Consider the following 19,815-nt stretch of genomic DNA (forward strand, 5'->3'; position numbering starts at 1 on the left):
ATTTGCATTTATACAGCAACCCACCTGCAGGAAGGGTCTAGGTAGCTCATTGTGTAGACCAGGCTAGCTTCAAACTCACAGACATCTACCTGGCTCTACATCCTGAGTGCTGGGATTAAAAGCGTGCACTACTATGCCCAGCTAGAAAGATTATTTTTTTCTTTTGAGTTTGAGGATTCCACCAAGCACTGCACATTTAAATTTGAAGGTGGGGACTCTGTTGGAAGCCAAATGAGGGGAGGGAAGAGACCTCCAAACAGGCTGGAAGCAGGTACACACTTTGTTCAGGACCCACTTGTTTTTCTGGGCAAGTCTCCAAAAATTCCCTTTTGGCTTATTTTTTACTAGCTTTGCATTAGCAGAATGGGAGCATAAATGGAGGCGTTTCTTTCAGAGAAATTTCTTAGAAAGATTCTTTTTCATTAAAGGGGGTCATTTATCATCACCAGGCACAGCCAGGCACATCACAGGCGTTCCCAGGACGCAAACGACCTTCCAAAAGATAACTCTTATCTTTCCTTCTCTTCCAAGCTGGTCTCCAGGCAGGGCACGCGACAGCTAAGAGTTAAGGAGTTTTCTCTGAAAGCTTCGCGTTCTCTGTGAAGTCATTCGCCCGCCACTCTCTCAGTTGTCAGGCCTGAACAAGCGCGCTGTTCCAGGCAGTTTGAGTCTTCTTTAGCATAAGAAATAGTGGAGTGAACAGACCGGTCGCAACCACACCCACTGAGCTCTATTACTGCTCTAGCCAGTGCGGAAAGCTATAGTAAAAGGGCAAGTGGGCCCTTATGATAATATAAAATGTGTTGATGATGACATCTGTTCTAGGCACCGTACAGCTTGGAACAAAGCGCTTAGTAAACCTGGAGCTTCCGCCCTCATATGTTCAAAGTGTGAGGCTGTGGGGGAGAATAGAGATCCGAGAGAGGAAAGTGGAGCGTGAATGTGAATGTTTTTTCTTGGATTTACCCGGGGGCCCGTTACTTACTCTTGAGTCTTTCCAGAGCTGTTTGGGTTAGCCTTGCTCTGGGGGGTGGGAGGAGAAGGGAGATCCCGCAGACCCCTAGCAAGGACTATTCTGCAATCCCTGTTTGATTCTTTTAAGACAGGGGTGTCTGTGTGTCGTATTTCTGCCCCTTCCGGCCCCACTGTTTGTGAGTGAGCAGGGCAATGGAAGGTGTACGTGACTAAACCTCCTCTCCTGTCTTATCAGTCCCAAACACCTCCGCAGTCAGAGGCCGGCGTCTTCTCAGGAGGACCCACCTCTGTGGGCGGGGTGGCGTCTTATCTTCCAGTCCCTGAGCTGTCTGGCGAGTGCACGGGGCGATAGCACTGGACTACAGTTCCCAGCATCCTCCGCTCCCGCCTGCCTCCTGCGGCCCACACCAGCAGCGGCTCTTCCAGGATTCTGGTTTCAGTTCCAGCCAGTCCCCGTCTCCAGACCCCCGGGACTCCAGCGCGTCTGCAGGACCGGCGCTGCCCAGTCCCGGCGAGAGATGGCCTTGCGGCTGGGCCGGCTGGGCTCGAGGCCCTGCTGGCGCGTAGTGCGGGGCGACTGTGGACAGCTGCGCGCCTGGTGCCCGCGCGGCGCGTTCGCGCGCATCTGCCCACTGCCTGGCACCGCTGGTCCCCAACCTCGCCGCGGGCTGGGCCATGGCCCCTGGGCTGGAGGCGGGTCCCGGCTGGGGACCGGGCTGGCCGCGGCGCTAGCGGGGTTGGCAGGGCTGGCAGCCGCCACCTTCGGGCACGTTCAGCGGGCGGAGATGGTGCCCAAGAGCTCGGGGGCGCGAAGCCCCTCACCTGGACGGCGGGATGGGGACGATGACGAGCTGGCCCGCCGCTGCAGCACCTTCATGACCTCGCCGGTGACCGACATGCGTGAGCTGCGGAAGAGGCCGGAGGATATGAAGACCAAGATGGAGCTGATGATTATGGAGACCCAGGCCCAGGTGTGTCGGGCGCTGGCACAGGTAGATGGAGTCGCCGACTTCTCTGTGGACCGCTGGGAGAGGAAGGAAGGTGAGGAGAGCCCTCCTGTCTCCTGGTTGGGCATCCGTTGCAGTTTAGGATTGGGGACAGGCTAAAGTAGCCTGTACTCACGGGGGTGTCATCTTTTGGAAGGGACACCCCTGAAAAGACTGTCATTGAGGGAGCAGAGGGCGTTCTCACAGAGGGGACGCACTCTCCGCTTGCAAGATAGGGATGCGAATGTGCCAACAACGCAGGACAGGCCATTTCAAAATATTGGCAAGCCATAACTGCATTTTCTGTAGGTTTATTAAGAAATATTTGCAGGCAGCAAACGGGAGCTGGCACGTTCAAAGTTTGTTCGTAAACAGATCCCCCTTATCCGCACCCCCACCTGTTGGTCAGGGTGCGTTTCTTCCTTGTCCTATGGAAGTGGAAGGAGCACTGATCCTTTATGTCTACTAGACTCCCCGTGTCAAGAATCTCCCCACCTCTTTTTTGGGGGTTGCACAAGAAATGGCTGATTGATGTTTCAAAAGCCCTTACTGAATTGCATCATCAAGTTTCTTGAAGGAAAACATTTCCTTAGAATTCCCAAATACCTACCCATTCTTGTCGAGTTACTTATTGGTGATCATGTTGTTCTCCATAAGGCAGCCTTCTCCCTTTCTCCCCTCTCATCTTGATCTTAAACTTGAGGATTCTGAATTCTTCCCATCTGGATCCATAGCAGCGTATCATTAACACATTTTGAGCTATGATACTGCCATATCAATATTAAGTGACATTCTGGTTTTCGTAGTTTTCCATTTTGTAATATTTTAAGGTAAAAGCCGCTAACCAGGACGCAATCACAAATACTAGCTCTCTAGCCTTTGGAAGTTACTGTTTTCTGTTTCATTAATCTATGCTGTATGCAGAGAACTTAGAACGTCCAAAACACGGCCAGCGCTTGAAAAAACAAAAAACAAAACTCCCCTACTCTTCCCAGCTGTGTGAGCTTGGATGTAGCGTCCCACTTCTTTTGAGTTTTTCCTCATTTGGAACATTCAAGGGTTGTGCTGGATCATCCTGTGTCATGTGCACACCCTTGCCAGCTCTTAGAAACAAGACAACCCAAACATTGTTCATCTTCGAGAACAATGACTTTTTGGTGACACCATAGTCTTTAAGAAAAAAAATCCCACCCCTGCACAGATGTAGCCCATGGCAGCTCACTCTCCAAGTGGGTTCCTTAGTAAGGAGAGCAGGGGCTGTTTCTGACATGAACTCAGTGGCTGGCTCTTTGATCACCTCCCCCTGAGAGGGGAACAACCTTACCAGGCCATAGAGGAGGACCATGCAGCCAGCTCTGATGAGACCTGATAGGCTAGAGTCAGAGGGAAGGAGGACCCGCCTATCAGTTGCCTGGGGGAGGGGAATGGGAGGTGTAGAGGGAGAAAGGGCAGGATTGAGAGGGGATGAGGGAGGGTGCTATAGGTGGGATACAAAGTGAATAAATTGTAATAAATAAAAAAAAGAGAAAACAATCCCATTAAAGTCACATACTTAAACAATAATATATATATTGCTTAATTCAAACCCTTAAGAGTTTGAATAACTACATTTTTAAATTGCATATAAAAATTAAAGGTAGCCAAGTGTGGTGGTACACACCTGAAATCCCAGCATTTTGTGAAGCAGAGGCAAACAGTTCTCTGTGAGTTTGAGGCCAGCATGGTCTACAAAGCGAGTCCAGAATAGCCAAGGCTATCCAGAGAAACCCTGTCTTGAAAGACAAAAAACAAAAATTAAAGGTAAAAAGCAGGCTGAGAAAAAAAAAAATGAAGCAAAATGGAGTTGTTCTTGTATTCGGTAAAAACAGAACACCATTCAATGTACCCACTCCTGCCTGTAACACTAGCTTTCTATTTTGCGAATAAAAACTGTATACTTTTGCTGATATTTGAAGAAAGAGTTCTTTGGTGATTTATTATGCCCAAGAACATGGAAGAAATGGTGGGTTCAATATTTTCCTAGTGTGAGCAGCGTAAGACACATGCTAAGCTAATCATCCAACTTATTGCCTATAGAAAAACTATAGGAGGAAGCGAGCTCCCCATGCCGCCACGATCATGGGAGAGTTGTTTCCCATGATCTTTTCTGTTTCTCTGGACAGGAGGTGGGGGCATCACCTGTGTCCTTCAGGATGGCCGTGTGTTTGAGAAGGCGGGGGTGAGCATCTCCGTTGTTCATGGGAATCTTTCTGATGAAGCAGCCAGCCAAATGAGAGCCAGGGGGAAAGCTCTGAAGAGGAAAGATGGTAAATCAGATAACTCCCTCTTCCAACTGTTTTCCCACCGGTTTTACTTAAAAATAGCTCTTTCTTCTGGAACAGCCATTACTTAAAAGACAAGTTACAAAGCAGCACATGATAATGGGTCCAGAAAGCACATGGGAGTAATTTGGGTCAAACCAGCTGATTGAATGCATCTCACTATGTTGTTTTACTTTCCAGGTAAATTGCCATTTACTGCCATGGGTGTGAGCTCTGTGATTCACCCCAAGAATCCTTATGCACCCACTATGCATTTCAACTACAGATACTTTGAAGTAGAAGAAGCTGATGGTAAGCCTCTTGAGAGGTGTGCAGAATATCGTTGTGCAAAGTCTGTATTTTAAAGAAGTCGAAAGGTATCAAAAAGTGAGAAAGAACAAACTTACTAGACTTTTCGGGAATATCATAGGGGCTTAGTCTTGGCAGGAGGTACAGGACCTGAAACATCGGAATAATGCTGATTTTCTCCTCTAATGGTTCCTCCACATAGAATGATTTCAGTGAACCCAAACTTCATTCCCCCCCCAACAAAGCTTTTGCAAATGTAAATTTGTTATTTCTGAAATTGAGAACTTGCCACTGGCTCACGCACACAAACTTGTGTATTCTATATACATATAGAACATGAGCACCCAAGTTGGTATCCTACTTCACACTCATTTAAAAAGCCAGGAGCTGGGGAGTGGAGACGGGAGGATATCTGGAGCCAGGCAGTCTAGCTAACTGGCAAGCTCCAGGGTCAATGAGAAACTCTGTCTCAAAACAAGGAAGATGGAGAAGTGATTGAGGAAGGCATCTGAAATTAGCTTCTGGCCACCACCCAAATGCACATGAATGTGCAATCTACCATGCACACCTGTACACACGCAAACACTATATACTCACAGATACACGTATAAAAGTCGGTAACGCTTATCAACACGTTACAGATACCAGCGAGTACATCAAACAGTTGCTCTTACCAGGCAGACTGATCCCTGGGCAGGCGTTTTTTCACTTTATGGGGTAAATGGAAGGTGTCAAGGGCTTTAGGGCGACTCCTAATAGTGGGACCATCAGAATCTCCTGTGTAGTTTTACTAAATTTACATGGTCTGAGGTAGAAATTGCTCTTTTCAAATAGTGACCTAGCTCAGATATTTGAGCTGTGTGGTCCTAATGTTAAGCCAACACTGAGACTCACAGCGGAGATTATACAAACGGTATAAACTGTTATTACTTGGCTTCTGCTGTCTCACTCACTTCCCATCTTCTTTTCTTTCTGTTTTACATCTTGCCAGCCTCAGCTTTACCGGCTGTCAGAGCTGAGTTCAGTTAGCTCTTCTTTGCCTGTCACCTGTTGGTCTATTAATTCATGTTAGTCAATTAAGTTGCTGAATTAAGCTCACAGGTAGCAGCAGTGCTGTGCTTGAGTCTCGAGGTGCCATTGATTCAGCTGCCTTGCTTTGGTAGGTAACACACACTGGTGGTTTGGGGGTGGATGTGACCTCACCCCAACATACTTGAACAAGGAGGATGCTGTCCATTTCCATCGCACTTTAAAGGAAGCTTGCGATCAACACGGGCCAGACATCTACCCCAAGTTTAAAAAATGGTAAGCTGTCGAGACCGTGTTTTCTGTAATCTTCTGTTTATGAATAGACTTGCCTGTGGGCCTCATTTATAGAAAGATCATCAAGAAAACACTTTCCAAGTTAAGGACTATTCTACATGTGTAGCGTTAGTAAGTGGCGTCTTCAGAGACTTGTCTTATTAGAGGATAAGAGCACCAAGAGTAGGTTGACTGCTTCTCACACTGGCTCGGAAGTGTAACCTTTACCACGTATGAAGACAGTCTGCAAACATTTCCTTCTGCTGGCCTTTTCCCTAGGTGTGCATACTTTTAGAGTCACCGCTTTCATTACTAAAAGAGACCTAAAGTTGTTTACAGCACCCTGCTTTTGTTGGATGAAGACTTGGAACAAGAGAGTTCAGGCTTGCACCCCCCTGGTATCAGTGTGAGGAGACCATCACTCTTTTTCTCTTGTAAAAGCAGCAGTACCCCCAGAGGGTGGCATCTCGTGGTTTAGAAAGCTGCCCTGTACACTGATTTTATTTGCTGGAGTTCATAGTGTTCCTTGTTTTGAATTGCCTCGTTGCTCCAAAGGTCAGAGGTCATGCATGCTCTGTGTAAGTAATCGCTGCAGGAGAGCTACCGGAGCCAGCCAGCAGAGTCTGCCAGCAGAGTCGAATGGTTCTAAATAAACACACAGCACACAGGAAACTTTTTTAAAGGTCCAGACTCGGCAGCCACAGCAAAAGGCAGGCTGCTGCAGCAAGCAGTGCCAGCAGCAAATCTCAAGTCTCTGCCTCCTCCTCTGCCTCCAGCCCTCTGTTTCCTAACATTTAGATTTCCCACATTATACTTGCTTTTTGTGAAAGCTCTGCTCTCCTCCTGCTCTCTCCTCGTGCTTTCTTCTCCCACTCACCTCCTGCTCTCTAGCTCCTCCCCTCTTTCCTGTCCTCTGGCTCCTCCCATTGCACAACTTTGTATCTAGTTGCCTTATTTGTGTCCTGTTTACACAAGAGTCAGCCTTCTTCTGCAGTAACTGTCGGCCTGTCTTTTTATTGTAGAGTTTCTAAGCCAGAGTAGAAACATCTCAGAACAATGGTTTAAATGGTAAAATTTAAAACGAGGAGCCTGAGGAAGAGGTGTGATCCTCACAAGCTATCCTACCTGCTGTCACAAACAAAAGGAAATGGACTTGCAAATTCTACCCTACCTTTAGAGAAGGTCCCGTAAAAAGCAGTCTCTCCGCTGAGATTTAAATATCAAAGCAGCTGCCAGAGGCACCGCTCCCGACAGAGAGCTGGTCGAAGTCCTAGTTTCATAGCTGTGTAGAAAATGAAGGTTCTGCTGGTGTCAGGGAGAGTTCTTTGAGCTTGAGGGCCCCTGTCGATTTACGAGTACCTATCATCTTCCCTTCCGATCTGTGATTTTACTCTTTGCTGCATGTTCTAGGTGTGATGACTACTTCCTCATAGTGCACCGTGGAGAGCGGAGGGGCATCGGAGGCATCTTCTTCGATGATCTCAACTCTCCATCCAAGGAGGAGGCATTCGGCTTGGTTAAGACGTGCGCGGAAGCGGTGGTTCCTTCCTACGTCCCCATTGTGGAAAAGCACTGCAATGACTCATTCACCCCCCAGGATAAGCTGTGGCAGCAGCTGAGGAGAGGGCGGTGAGTGACAGCACCAACGGCCTCTTTGCGCAACCGACAGAAGTGGATGGGCACTAATAACAGCGGCCATTGTATTGTTTTGGCCAAACACTTTATAATTAGTCCTTTCCGTCCACACTGTTATTTTTTTTTTTCCTTAGGTAGACGAGCATTAAAAAATTAATTAAAAAAATTAATTTAATAACATTGTATAATCAATGTCACAAGGTTTACTTAATTCACCTATACATATGCTTGTGGTAGACATTTGTATGATAAATACTTTATGGAATTTAATTTTCTTCATGTCCTAGTGGCACAGCTTCTAACCTTCTACCAAGAAGAGGGCATCATTTAAGGTTGTTTTGTTTTTTTTTTTCTACTTTTAAATTTGGAATCATGCTTTAAAAGGATTCATCTTAAATATTTTATGAAGGCCATTTTAATACAAATAATTCATTCTTAATGATGACCGTTACTTGTTTTGGACCTCTTGCTATGCATAGCCCCTGCATGAGGCAGTCTGTGTTTGGTTTTTCCAGGAAACCTGTGATATTCATGGCATTATTTTACTGATCTTTACCGATTAATTCATTTGCCCAAGATTACACAGTAGATCTGGTAACATCCCAGATGTGAAAATTGCCCTGTGTATGCTTTTCACCCAGACTTACTCCCAGCCCCCGACTCTGTATTGAACTTGTTGCTTTCATGGGTGGTGAGACGGGCTGTATTCAGTCACAGTGTCCTCGTGAATCAGCTCCACACAGCCAGTCTCAGCCCCCACTAGTCTCTCCTGGCCATCTAAATTGTGTGTCTCAAGTCACGGTCATCATGTGAGTTCTTCCAATTCACGTTCACTCTCTCCAGCACCTGAAACTTTGAGCCTCGAAGAGGTCTTGACGGAATCAACTTAAGTATTCTTCATTCAAATCTCCTTTATCTGCATCCTTTACAGACCGCTTCCCTCCCCACCCCTAAAAAGACTGTCCCTTCCAGAAGGCATTCGGGTTCCCTTTTGACTTCATTAACATTCTCTTTTTGTACATCTCATCTTTTGTTTTTCTCAATTAGTACTGTTTTCTTTTTAGACCTTGAATGTTAGACTCCTAGTCATCTTTTCACGGGAAGATAGGAACTAAAATTTGAGCTAATTTTTCTTTTCTTATTTTGAGAAAGGGCAGCAGGAAAGAACAGAGGCATCTGTGACATTGAAGAGATTCTTTACTGCAGCCTGAGATTGTAGGAACGGCAGAGGCTAGATGCATAGAAAGTCCTAGGAAGGTCAGCTGCAGGTGAGAGTGAAGGGTGGTGTTGGCTTCGTGACTCAAGAAAGCAGAAACATGCTCCAAAGGTCATCTTGAGATGTCTTTTACAGTTTCCTTGAGACAGGTCTTTAAGTCACAGCTATCTCTTAGAGAACATGTAGAAATGCCATGTTAAGGGAAGATCACTAAGGGGGGAAATCCTTTCTCATGGTTTCATGGATGAGTTCTTTTTTAAAAGTTGTTTAAACTATCTTTTGAGACAGGTAGAAGAAGGCATAAAATAGTCATTAGTGCATAAAAGCCAGTCAGTGATAAATAAGATGGTGACAGAAAGGAATCCATAGAGACTGTTGCTTAATTGTTACATGTTCTTTGACAAAACTCCATGCAAAACTTGCCTTTTCAAAAGTGAAAAGGATTCTAGAATATATATTAGCAATATGTATATATGGAGAGCAATATACATACATACACACACACATATATATATATATATATATACACACACACACACACACACACACATATATTGACGGGCTTAAAGACAGCAGCATGTATACTAAATAAGAACGTCTGAGGGAAGTTTGGACCAAAAGAGTAGTTCTTCAATGAGTTGGGAAATGACTGAAAAGAGGCTCAACCCACTTTTATGAATCATTCTGAATTCTTTAGGACAGTAGAAACTGCAGTTTTATAATGTCTGAGCCATCTCTCCAGCCCTTGAAGAGACTTGTGAATCATATGATGTTAAAGGGAGAAATAGATGTTTAGGCTAAATGGAATTCAAATCTGTTTTCCTAACAGTTAGTAGAAAATTTGGACGATACATTGAACATAACTTTAGTTGATACCAAGATATTTTCATTAAGGAAAACAAACAAACAATCAAAAGCACAACGAGTAAAACTGAGCACTGAACCACAAAGCAGTAGCTTTCATAGCGACGGCTATGAATAGAGTAGGAATGAGTGATCCCATCTCTGTTGGTGCTGTGAACTGCCGTCAGGGGGTGGGAGATCGGGCTGTTAGTCACTGTCAGCAGACTGCACCTTGCTAAGCCCTATATAGTCCTTACCGATAGAAGTCCAGTAGTCCTAGTCTAGCGCTGTGAGTTACTGTGAAATTCCTTGGGCTACAGTGAGGACCCAAGCTGTGTTACTCAGGAAAGAATACCATTTCTTTCTTAATTGTTGTGCATGCCTCATCTCTATTTGTGTTTGTACTGTATATTCATTGGGAAAATATAATCTTCTTGATTTGTAATTGCTCTGTGTTGGGCACAATCTGTATCCAATTGTTCAGCGGGTTGAATGCCCCTTTTTTTTAATGCTTTCTGGAGGAGAAAGCTCACCAGGCTGTATGCTGCGTCTGTATTCTGACTCCAGTTGATAGGAGTAATGGGGAGCAGCTCCCCTCTTCATGTTCCTTAGGGATTTCTGAAAGGTTCCACTCAACACACCCTCACTATAATTTGATGTCTTTTTGACAGGTATGTGGAGTTTAATCTGGTGTATGATCGGGGCACCAAGTTTGGCCTCTTTACTCCGGGATCCAGGATCGAAAGCATCTTGATGTCTTTACCTCTAACAGCCCGGTAAGGCAGTGACTCATCATAGTAACTCCCTGTGCCCCACAGGATGTGCACATCAGCCCTGACAGCCTGTTACCTAATACTCCATTTGTTTTTATTTTGACGATTTCATAAGGAAATTGAGGGTGAATAAGGCACACGGAATGAATGTCACAGCTTTGTGTATGAGGGCATGGAGAGAGCAAGTGCAGGGAGCAGGAAGTGTTTGAGGGCTGAGGTTGGCTTTGATCCCAGCCATGCTTCTGGAAAGATAACATTTGTAAAAATTAAGCTAATATTAGGCTGGAGAAATGGCTCAGTGATTAAGAACACTTGGTGCTCTTCCAGAGGTCCTGAGTTCAATTCTCAGCAACCACATGGTGGCTCATAACCATCAATATTGAGATCTGATGCCCTCCTCCGGCATGTAGGTGTACATGAAGATAAAGCATTCATATACATAAAATAAATAAAAAATATTGGGGCTGGAGAAATCGCTCAGAGGTTAAGAGAACTGGCTGTACTTCCAAAGGTCTTGAGTTCAAATCCCAGCCACCACATGGTGGCTCATAACCATCTAAAATGAGTTCTGGTGCCCTTCTCTGGCATGCAGGCATACATGCAGGTAAAATACTGTATAAATAATAGCTAAATAAAATATTTAAATAAATTAAGCTCATATGTACTATGTATCACCCAAGGCTCTCGACTTTGTGAAACCCTAGTGTCTAATCAATGTGTATTTTGATGTTTGGATCTTAATATTAACCCAGTTATACCTAAGACTTATTAAGAAATTTAACCTCTTAAGTAGCAGATTTTTTTTCTCCTTTTTACAAGTATGCAGGTAAATACAAGTATGACAAGGTGCAAGGGAGGGTAGCCACAGGGATGTGGTGGTACAGTGTGTTCCTTTTACTCTTAGGGTTTTATTCTTCATTAGTTATGTATGCTACTTAACTATTATTCTGTTTGCATTTTCTTGCTCTTGTTTTGGATGTGTGTAGATGGGAGTACATGCACTCACCCCCGAAGAACTCCAAAGAAGCTGAAATTCTGGAAGTATTACGCCATCCGAAGGACTGGGTGCATTGATGCGGCAGAGCGCCATGGCAGGCCGTGGTGGACACAGGTGTGGTCTCCCTGCACTGTTGCCGCTGGGTGGCAGTCAGGCCCGTGTGCCTTATTGCTCCAGCCTTCTCTGCTCTGGGCACCCCTCTGTGGTGCTGTTCATGAGCCTTTCCAGTGCTGTGGGGTGAGGTGGCAGCGATGGGTGGGGATGTACAAAAAGTCAGATTTGTTGGATGTAAGATCCATTTGTACTTTTTAGAATCATTCTCTATGACCATTTAATTTGACATTGGGTTTCCAGGTCTTAAGATAAGGGAATGTAAGAACTGTGAAAATGTACCAGGAGACTCTTCATTTTATTTGTTGCTTGAAGTTTTAGTTTTTTGCCATAGTTGTTTTTTCTAGGGATACATTTTATCTTCATTAGTTTAGTCAGGTTGACCTTCTTGGTAACTTCAGAATGCAATTTGAAACCAGGTATCTGTGGTGCAAGCCTTTAACCCCAGCACTTGGGAGGCAGAGGCAGGTGGATCTCTGTGAGTTAGAGACCATTACTAGAGTGAGTTCTAGTATGGCCAGGGCTACACAGAGAAACACTGTCTTGAAAAACCAAAAAGCCAGGAAAGCAAAAACCCAAAACAACAAAAAAGACAGAAGAAAAAAAGACAAAGAATTTGAAGGAATATTTGTCTTTGTTATTTTTGAAATTTCTTTAATGTAATTTTCATGTATCTTTTTCTATAGACCAGAATATAGAAATACTCATTTTTATAAAGATAGATATTTAGGAGTTCTGGAAATTTCCTTAAGTCAGTTCCTGTAATATATAATGATGACCTATAGTTTACAACTATAAATGGCATTATTATTATTATTGTTATTATTTAAATAAGGGACATCTAAGTGGTGAGCTTTTGTGGGGTCATAATTTGCTGACATTGTGATTCTATGGATTTTTGAAAGCAAAAGCTTATATCCCTGGATTCTGATACTTATAAGAAGTTTTATATTTCAGACAGTTAGATATGTTAGTTTAGACTAAGAACAAATGAAAAACATTTTTCATCTTTAATTACAACAAATGGAGCTAGTCTAACATGTGGGCATTTTATGTCTTTTTAAAAAATAGACCAATAGAAATTGTTCTAGTTTTCAAATTAGAGATTCCTCCACTTTTATCTTTTAAAAGTCACAGCAGGTTTCTTAGTGCATGGTTTGTCTGTCGAAATAGAAATATGACTGCACTACTTTATTTGATTTATAATATATTGAATTTGTAAGGAACAGTGTCTCATACATATTTAAATATCCTAGATATGTTGAATGTATGTGATTGTATTTGGCTCTTTAGGGTGAGAAAAATCTACAAGTTCTTCTACATGTCTTATATAAATCCAGCTAATAAATTTTATTTTAAAATAAGACAAGTAAGTATTTGTATTCTTTATTTTATTGGAATAACTCAGGAGTATTCTCAGTATAGCAATAGTTCCTTATTACTAGGAATTTTACCCAAGAGAAATGTATACTTTACATTTAATTTTCTTAGCAAGTTTAGTTGAAATAGACAAAATTAAAAGTAACTCAAATGCAAATTAGCAGATAAATAGTTTGTGACTTACACAGACATTAAAACACAGTTAGCAACAAAAAAGGAGTGCCAACTGAGAAATGCAGGTGTGCAAGGCATCAGAAGCTCCATGGCAACAGAGAGAAGTCAGACACAAGAGTATGTGCTATCAGATGTCACCTATGCAGGAAAGCAGGTCAGTGGCTGCCACTGGCTGCTGGTGGAGGCTGAGGTGGCAATGGTTACTAGGCTCTATACATTTATCAAATTCATTGAGCTCAACATTACAACATCATATAATTGGCTTTTAATTTTCTGTGGGTGATGTTTCCGTAAAGATTTTGAAAAAGAGACGTAAGGACAGATATTCAAATACACACACCTGTCTGGTTACCTTTTAAGAACTTAAAAATGCCAAGCTGAGCATATGGTTCAGTGGTAGAGCCGGTCTAGCATGCATGAAGCCCTAAATTTTAATCCCAGAACTGGGGAGGGGGAGGGGAAGCACAAGGTTCTCTGGCTGATTTAGTTGTATTTAAGGCTTGTAGGTGACACATTCAAGGCAAAGAGGAAATTTTAAAACCCTGTACGTCTGTTTGGAATTCTCCAGTAGCCACTGCGGAGCCATGTGTGGAAGACCAGTAACAGTTACCAACTTGAAGAACATTCTATTGTTCTTCAAAGTGCATTGCCCTTTCAAACTCTTATTGGTGTCTATTCTGAGTTTACTGGATGAAGGTACATATCCATGTGGTGGTATAAACGCCTAACTTGTTGGTCCTGAGGTGTGTAGGGAGAGATATAAATACACAAGGACGAGTCTCTAACTTCCTTCCCACCACTACTCTGCTGACTTACATAGTCTGGTTTTTGTTACTGTGATAAAATACAAGGGGCTGAGTAGTTCATAAAGAAAGGTTTAGACTGTCGTTTTGGATGCTAAAATGAGGATTAGGGAGCTCCATCAGTTTGGCCTCTCATGAGGGTTTTTTTTGGAGGGTTCACAACATGGCAGAGAAGAGGGAAGGTCATCCCTAGGAGAGGCCAAGCATGTGCAGTCGATACCCTTTATAATAAGTCACCAATAACTAACTTCTGAGGAATCAGCCTTTATCCCTTCCCAGGGCAGTGTCACATTGGGCTAGATCTCTTCAAGTTTCTACCACCTCGAAACTCCCACAGAGTGGACCAAGTCTACATTGGTGACTTGGTGAGCTGAGTGCAATACTTCGGCATGCCCAGATCTGAACCAAATAATGTATTTCTACAGGATGCATCCTTTCATGTGTCTTTTGTTATAATTTAACAAGACACAACTCGGTATGTAAGGAGGAGCTTGGCCAGGACAACTCAAAGTTCCCGTCATATTAGACAGTAGGTCACAGTGCCTGTTGGTGGCTCAACACACACTCCATGGGACAAGATGGAAGGAGCATGTTTGTATCCTGGAATATGTGAAGGTAATTTACTGGCTCTATCTGCTAACTTAGACCTAGTCCTGAAAGCTTCTAGCCTCCATACAGTCTAAGCTAAGCTAAAATGTTTTCACCCTCTGAGACTTACTGCTGAATAAGCTCACCCTTTCCAGTTCTTTCTGAACTCTGGCAGGCTGGCTCAACTCAACTGTCTGATGAGTCAACTCCAAGATGACTGAGTCAATCTGGCTTCTGTCTTGGCTGTTGACTGAATTGCTCTGCGTGGCCTCCAAGTAGCTCTGGCTATATGGTCTAATCTTTTGGCTCCTCATTCTCTAGCTCATCTCTCTTCACCTGTGTCTAGCTTGCTCTCTCTAAATCCTGTCTCTGTAAAACTCTCCTGGAAAGCTGCCTCGTGTCTTCTTCTTCTCTGCATCTCTCTCTTAAGTCGCCTTTCTTTTCTCTCTCTTCTTGTGAGAGTTGGGTATATCCTATTCTGGCAGAACTTTCTCTGATTAATCACTTTTTTGTCCCTCAACTAGACATCACTTTCAAGCATGGCTGCCCCTTCTACAAACTAACTTTACCTTCCTTGTTTGGAATTAAAGATATGTACCAAGCATGTGTTGGCATTCCACTGACCTAGAAGATCTTTGGATGTAATCTGAGCAGCCATGTTGCTGGATTAAAATTCTACTACATATCTAACCCCTGAAGTTATATGTTGTCACGTCTACATTCTACTGATCCCTATATTCAAGGGTAAAGGATTTACTTCCCCGTAGTCTTGCATTGCCTCCAGTCACTCTGGGTGCTTCAGAATTGCTTATCTAGATCCTATTGGCACTTCTGCACTGAATATTCAAAGCAAGTCCTATGGAAAATTCTAAATTAGCCTGACATTGAAACTAGTCCATTATTTGACTCCTGCTGCTCTTCAGCCTTTTTGTTTTTCTCCTATGCACTTTGTCTTCAGATGATTTTCTGAGCATCCTCTCAGTTATGCCTCCTCTGACCTTCCAGTAGTTGCTGTCTTTGCTTGGACTGTCCCATGCTCTTGTCCATCATTCCATGCCTAGTTCAAATCTCTTAAGTGTCTTGCCTTGGAAACAGTCTCATCTTCTTGTTCAACACATTTCTTATTTTTGTTATTACTCCCATTACAGTAGTCATTCAGTGTAAATTTCATAAAAAACAAAATGTGTGAGATGAGGTTTGCTTACATTACTTATGAGTGCCCTGTTAACCCTTTGTTTACAGCTGTTTTTGCAGACTATTTTGACATCAAACTTGTATTATGAAACCTAGTCCCTGAAAGTGGAGTTCCAAGCATCCATCTAGAACAGCCCATTTAGAAATTATGTTCCTGCCACAAATCTTAGTTGTGTATTTAAAAACCCACATTCTATAATTTGATTCCTCCCAAAGAAATAAACCTTTTAAGTTTTAATTTCATAACAAGCCTTAATCAAAACACTTAGTGAGGCTAGATACTTGCAAATGCATGACTAATCCTCCCGTGTTCCCTGAGTCCCAGTCACAACAGAACTTCATAGACCAGTTTCTACTGGTGGTTTTTAAGCCAACCCCACACTGAGGCATGCCAGCACAGCAAGTAATTAAACCACATTCCAGCTTCTCGGCAGTGTTCCTGGTTCAAGTCTAGAAGTTAAACTCCTTCAACTGCTTTTTTAAACTGTCTTTTACCTGCAGTCTCTGGTGTCTCTTTCATATTTCAGAAACATGTTTTAACATAAAAATTGGCATGATCTAACCTGACATATTCTCAGCAATTTACTTGTAGGATGACAGTTGCCTCACTGCCCTGTCATAGATAATTTGCTTATGACATGGTTGGTGAGGCCTCAAACTAAAGTTTACTTTATTACTGAGCAAAACACACACACACACCCACCCCATACTTGTTTTCCAAGACTGGGTTTCTCTAGCCCTGGCTGTCCTCAAGCTCACTCTGTAGACTTCTGGCCTGAAACTTAAAGAGATCTTCTGCTTCTGCCTACTGGGATTAAAGGTGTGTGCCGCCGCCGCCTCCACCACCACCACCACCACCACCACGAAGTGTGAACACAAACATTTATAAGTTAGTCTTCATGGCAATCTTTCCATGTTCAGGTCTGACTAAGGTCACTTCCATTTTCTGCTGGGCAAGGCTGGAAGGAAGCCTTTTCCATGATCTGTTCCATCCAGGATGTACATCATTCTAACCACAAGTATAATATGTGAATGCTACTCAACTTCTCAAATTCTTGAAGCTATGTTGTAGCTTTACTTTTAAAAATAATTAGTTCAGTAAATATCCTTGCTGAGTGGTGGTGATATGTGCCTTTAATTCCAGTACTCAGGAGGCAGAGGCAGGCAGATCTCGATGAATTTGAGGCCGGCCTGGTCTGCAAAGTGAGCTCCAGGGATTACACAAAGAAACCTAGTCTCAAACCAAAGCAAAACAACAACAACAAAACAACCAATAAATAAATATCTGTGGAGCTCGGCTGGATAAGTCAGAAGTCAGTTGTCTCTGGAAAGTCATTTAATTGTGCTCAGACTATGATGGTAGACTCCCTTTTCTCAGCGGGGTTCTAAAAGTCTTCCTTGACCTGAGTGACCCCAGGTCTTGTAAGGAGCATACTCCTCAGGGCAGATGACAGGCCAGACCCTTTGCAGGTAAGGACACTGCTCTGGCAAGCATCTAGGAATTCCTAGAAACGTCCCACCCTGCTAAGGATGTTAGCTAGTGGTGATCTTCAATTGTACTTGGAGATCCCTGCCTCCCACAGAATAATTAAGTATTTTCCTTTTTGTGAGAGGATACCATTAAGTATCCCTGAACCCCTGACTCCAGCAAATCAAGCACATTCACGCTTGAAATCCCTCCCTTGCCCACGGTTTATATTGTCCTTGATTTCACATGAATAATGCTTTCTCACTTCAAGACTCTCTGAGATTCATCATTTATTCTCTGCCGGGCCTCGTTCTACAGGGCCTGGGCCACACCAGGTCTGTGTCTCTCAGCTGCAAACTGACCAGGCATGGGCCTTGGTGGGTCTTCTGCTGTGCTCAGCACTGCAGCTTGACCAAGAGCTTTTAACGCTTTGGTATTGCCATAGGATTTGGAAAGCCCGAGCTTCCATTTCCGCTGGTTATCTCATGCTAAACGAGTTAAACTGTAACACTCTGTGGAAAACATTTTCTACACCCCGGCTTAGTACACTCAGGCCCTGTTCTAAAGCCCTCTAGCTGCTCCTGAAAGAAACAGAACCCCGTTCTCCATCAAGTAGCTGAGCTCCAGGACCCTACCAAACAGTGAACAACAAATATCCTTTAAAATATTTTCATTAGTATAATAAAATTTAGCAGCTTGTGCTCAAGGTAGTTTTCTTTTTCTTTTTTTAATTTTTATTATTAGTTATATTTTATTAACTCTGTATCCCAGCTGTATCCCGGTCCCTCATTCCCTCCCACACCCTCCCTGATTTCCCCCCTGCCCCTTTCCAAGTCCACTGATAGGGGGGGACCTCCTCCCCTTTCATCTGACCATGTTTTATCTTCAGGACTGGCTGCAAAGTCCTCCTCTGTGGCCTAGCAGGACTGCTCCTCCCTTGGGGGGTGGGGAGGTCAAAGAGGCTGCCATTGAGTTCCTGTCAGAAATAGTCCCTGTTCCCCTTACTATGGGAAACCAATTGGTTATCAAGGTAGTTTTCATTTTATAAAGTGCAGTTTCTCTTTTATGCTACTCAACATAGAGTACTTAAAAATAATATATTTTGGGACTATAGAGATGGTTCATCAGTTGAGAGTACTAGCTGGTTTTCCAGAGGACCTGGGTTCAATTCCCAGCAGCCATATGGGTGTCTGTAACTCCAATTCAGGGAATTCAACACCCTCACACAGACATATGTTCAGGCAAAATATCAATGCACATAGATAGATTGATAGATAGATAGATAGATAAAAATATTGATAGGCTGCAATGGACAAGGACCTACTTTTCCTCATTTTAGTAATGAATGGGTCCTATTGTTCACAGCCAAAGGCAGGCTTTTCAACTGAGTCCCAGCCATCCAGCAGAGCCAAGGCATCTCTGAGATCCCCGAATCATTGATCCACAGCATCGTTAAGCATGATGAAGTGGTTGCTGTGGTATGCCATTAAATGTGAGGTTTGTTAAATACCAATAGACGCGGAGCGTGTTAGTTGCCATTAATACAACAACGAGGGGAAGGTATAAATGACAGGGAAATGCCTGCAAGCCACCCAGGCTATTATTTAGAGATGGGAATCCACAGCTCGCGAGGCAAGTTCAATCTAGAAGTGTATAATGTAAAGGCAATAATTGAAAAGGTGGACGAGGTGCACGGCCCAAGGAAGTGAGTGCAGTATAATGAGAAAGGAAGCCACAGGCTGAACCAGGGCAGAGAAGTCAGGGGGAAGCCGAGAAACAGCTCACACAAATGGAATAGGGAAGAGAGAGACTGAAAGGCTATGAGGTGCACCTGCGGCAGGGTGAAGACTTCCCAGCTGCTGTTTGTGAAGGAAAGAGAAGGCGATAACGCCCAACATGCTCCCAGTCAACATGTCTGATCAGTTTGGAACCCAATTAGTATTTTACCAACGGTGTAGCCCATTAAATAACAAGGTGCTCTCGGCAGTAAAAGCCAGGTAATAATTATTTTCATCGACACGTGCGTTGTCTCCAGGGTCTTACTGCGCACAACCGTGACATTCTTCTAAGAACCAATAGGTGGCGCAGCTCTGCTCAAGAAATGTAGATTCTCGGTTTGGGGGAGGGAGGCGGTGGGGAGGAAAAACTGAAGGAAACCGAGGAAGAAGGAGGGAGAGTGAAAGGAAGAGGAAAAGGCAGAGTAGGAGGGGAACAGAGAGGTGAAGAAGACTCAGGAGAAGGAGGAGGCAGAATAAAACAAGATGCGAGCCTTTGAAACCTGCGCTCCAAAGGAGCTGTTGGCACCTCAGGCAGTTAGATGGCTGCTCGCGTCTTGTCGCAGGGCTCCGCCACGCCACGTACCGCGTTTCTTACAATTGCCAGGAGCGTCTGCGCTTGCTGCGGGCTACAGTTATAAGAACGTTGTACGACCGAAGCAGGGTTCTTGTCAGAACTCCCATAAGTCCTAACCTGGAGTTGCCCGATTTCCTGAGAAAATGTGTGCCTTTTTAAATGAAAATGAACAAGGATAGTTTGACTTTTGAATAGCAGATGATCTGGGGGAAAAATGTAGAAAACCTATTCATTCAAATAGGAGCGTCCAGTGTTTAATTTCTGTACAGCACAGGGTATGTCTGAAACTTCAGCGAGGCAAGTAAGCAAACATTTTTATCATTTCAGAGTCTCTAGTTTTGTGCGCAATTAAATTATCCCCACCGCAAATCACAACAGTGCATGTATTTACTTCATAGATAAGCATACC

At 43.7% G+C, this 19,815-nt stretch overlaps 1 protein-coding gene across 1 annotated transcript; it reads left to right on the forward strand.

The window, feature by feature from the left end:
- The first annotated feature begins 1,344 nt into the window (after positions 1–1,344).
- On the forward strand, positions 1,345–12,816 carry Cpox (coproporphyrinogen oxidase). The gene is made up of 7 exons (XM_055594786.1): positions 1,345–2,016; positions 4,124–4,267; positions 4,463–4,573; positions 5,734–5,875; positions 7,283–7,501; positions 10,238–10,342; positions 11,326–12,816. Exons 1-7 carry the CDS (start codon positions 1,494–1,496, stop codon positions 11,411–11,413), a joined length of 1,332 nt encoding a protein of 443 aa, XP_055450761.1. The 5' UTR covers positions 1,345–1,493; the 3' UTR covers positions 11,414–12,816.
- Positions 12,817–19,815: the final 6,999 nt, after the last annotated feature.

The sequence above is a fragment of the Psammomys obesus genome, unplaced genomic scaffold, assembly GCF_907164565.1.
Source record: "Psammomys obesus unplaced genomic scaffold, mPsaObe1.curated_primary_1811, whole genome shotgun sequence".
Classification (NCBI taxonomy): domain Eukaryota; kingdom Metazoa; phylum Chordata; class Mammalia; order Rodentia; family Muridae; genus Psammomys; species Psammomys obesus.

Coding starts and splice junctions, on each gene's coding strand:
- Cpox (XM_055594786.1), top strand. CDS start 1,494: ATGGCCTTGCGGCTGGGCCGGCTGGGCTCGAGGCCCTGCTGGCGCGTA. Junction 4,574..5,733: donor TGAAGTAGAAGAAGCTGATG/GTAAGCCTCTTG, acceptor TTGCTTTGGTAG/GTAACACACACTGGTGGTTT. Junction 10,343..11,325: donor TCTTTACCTCTAACAGCCCG/GTAAGGCAGTGA, acceptor GGATGTGTGTAG/ATGGGAGTACATGCACTCAC.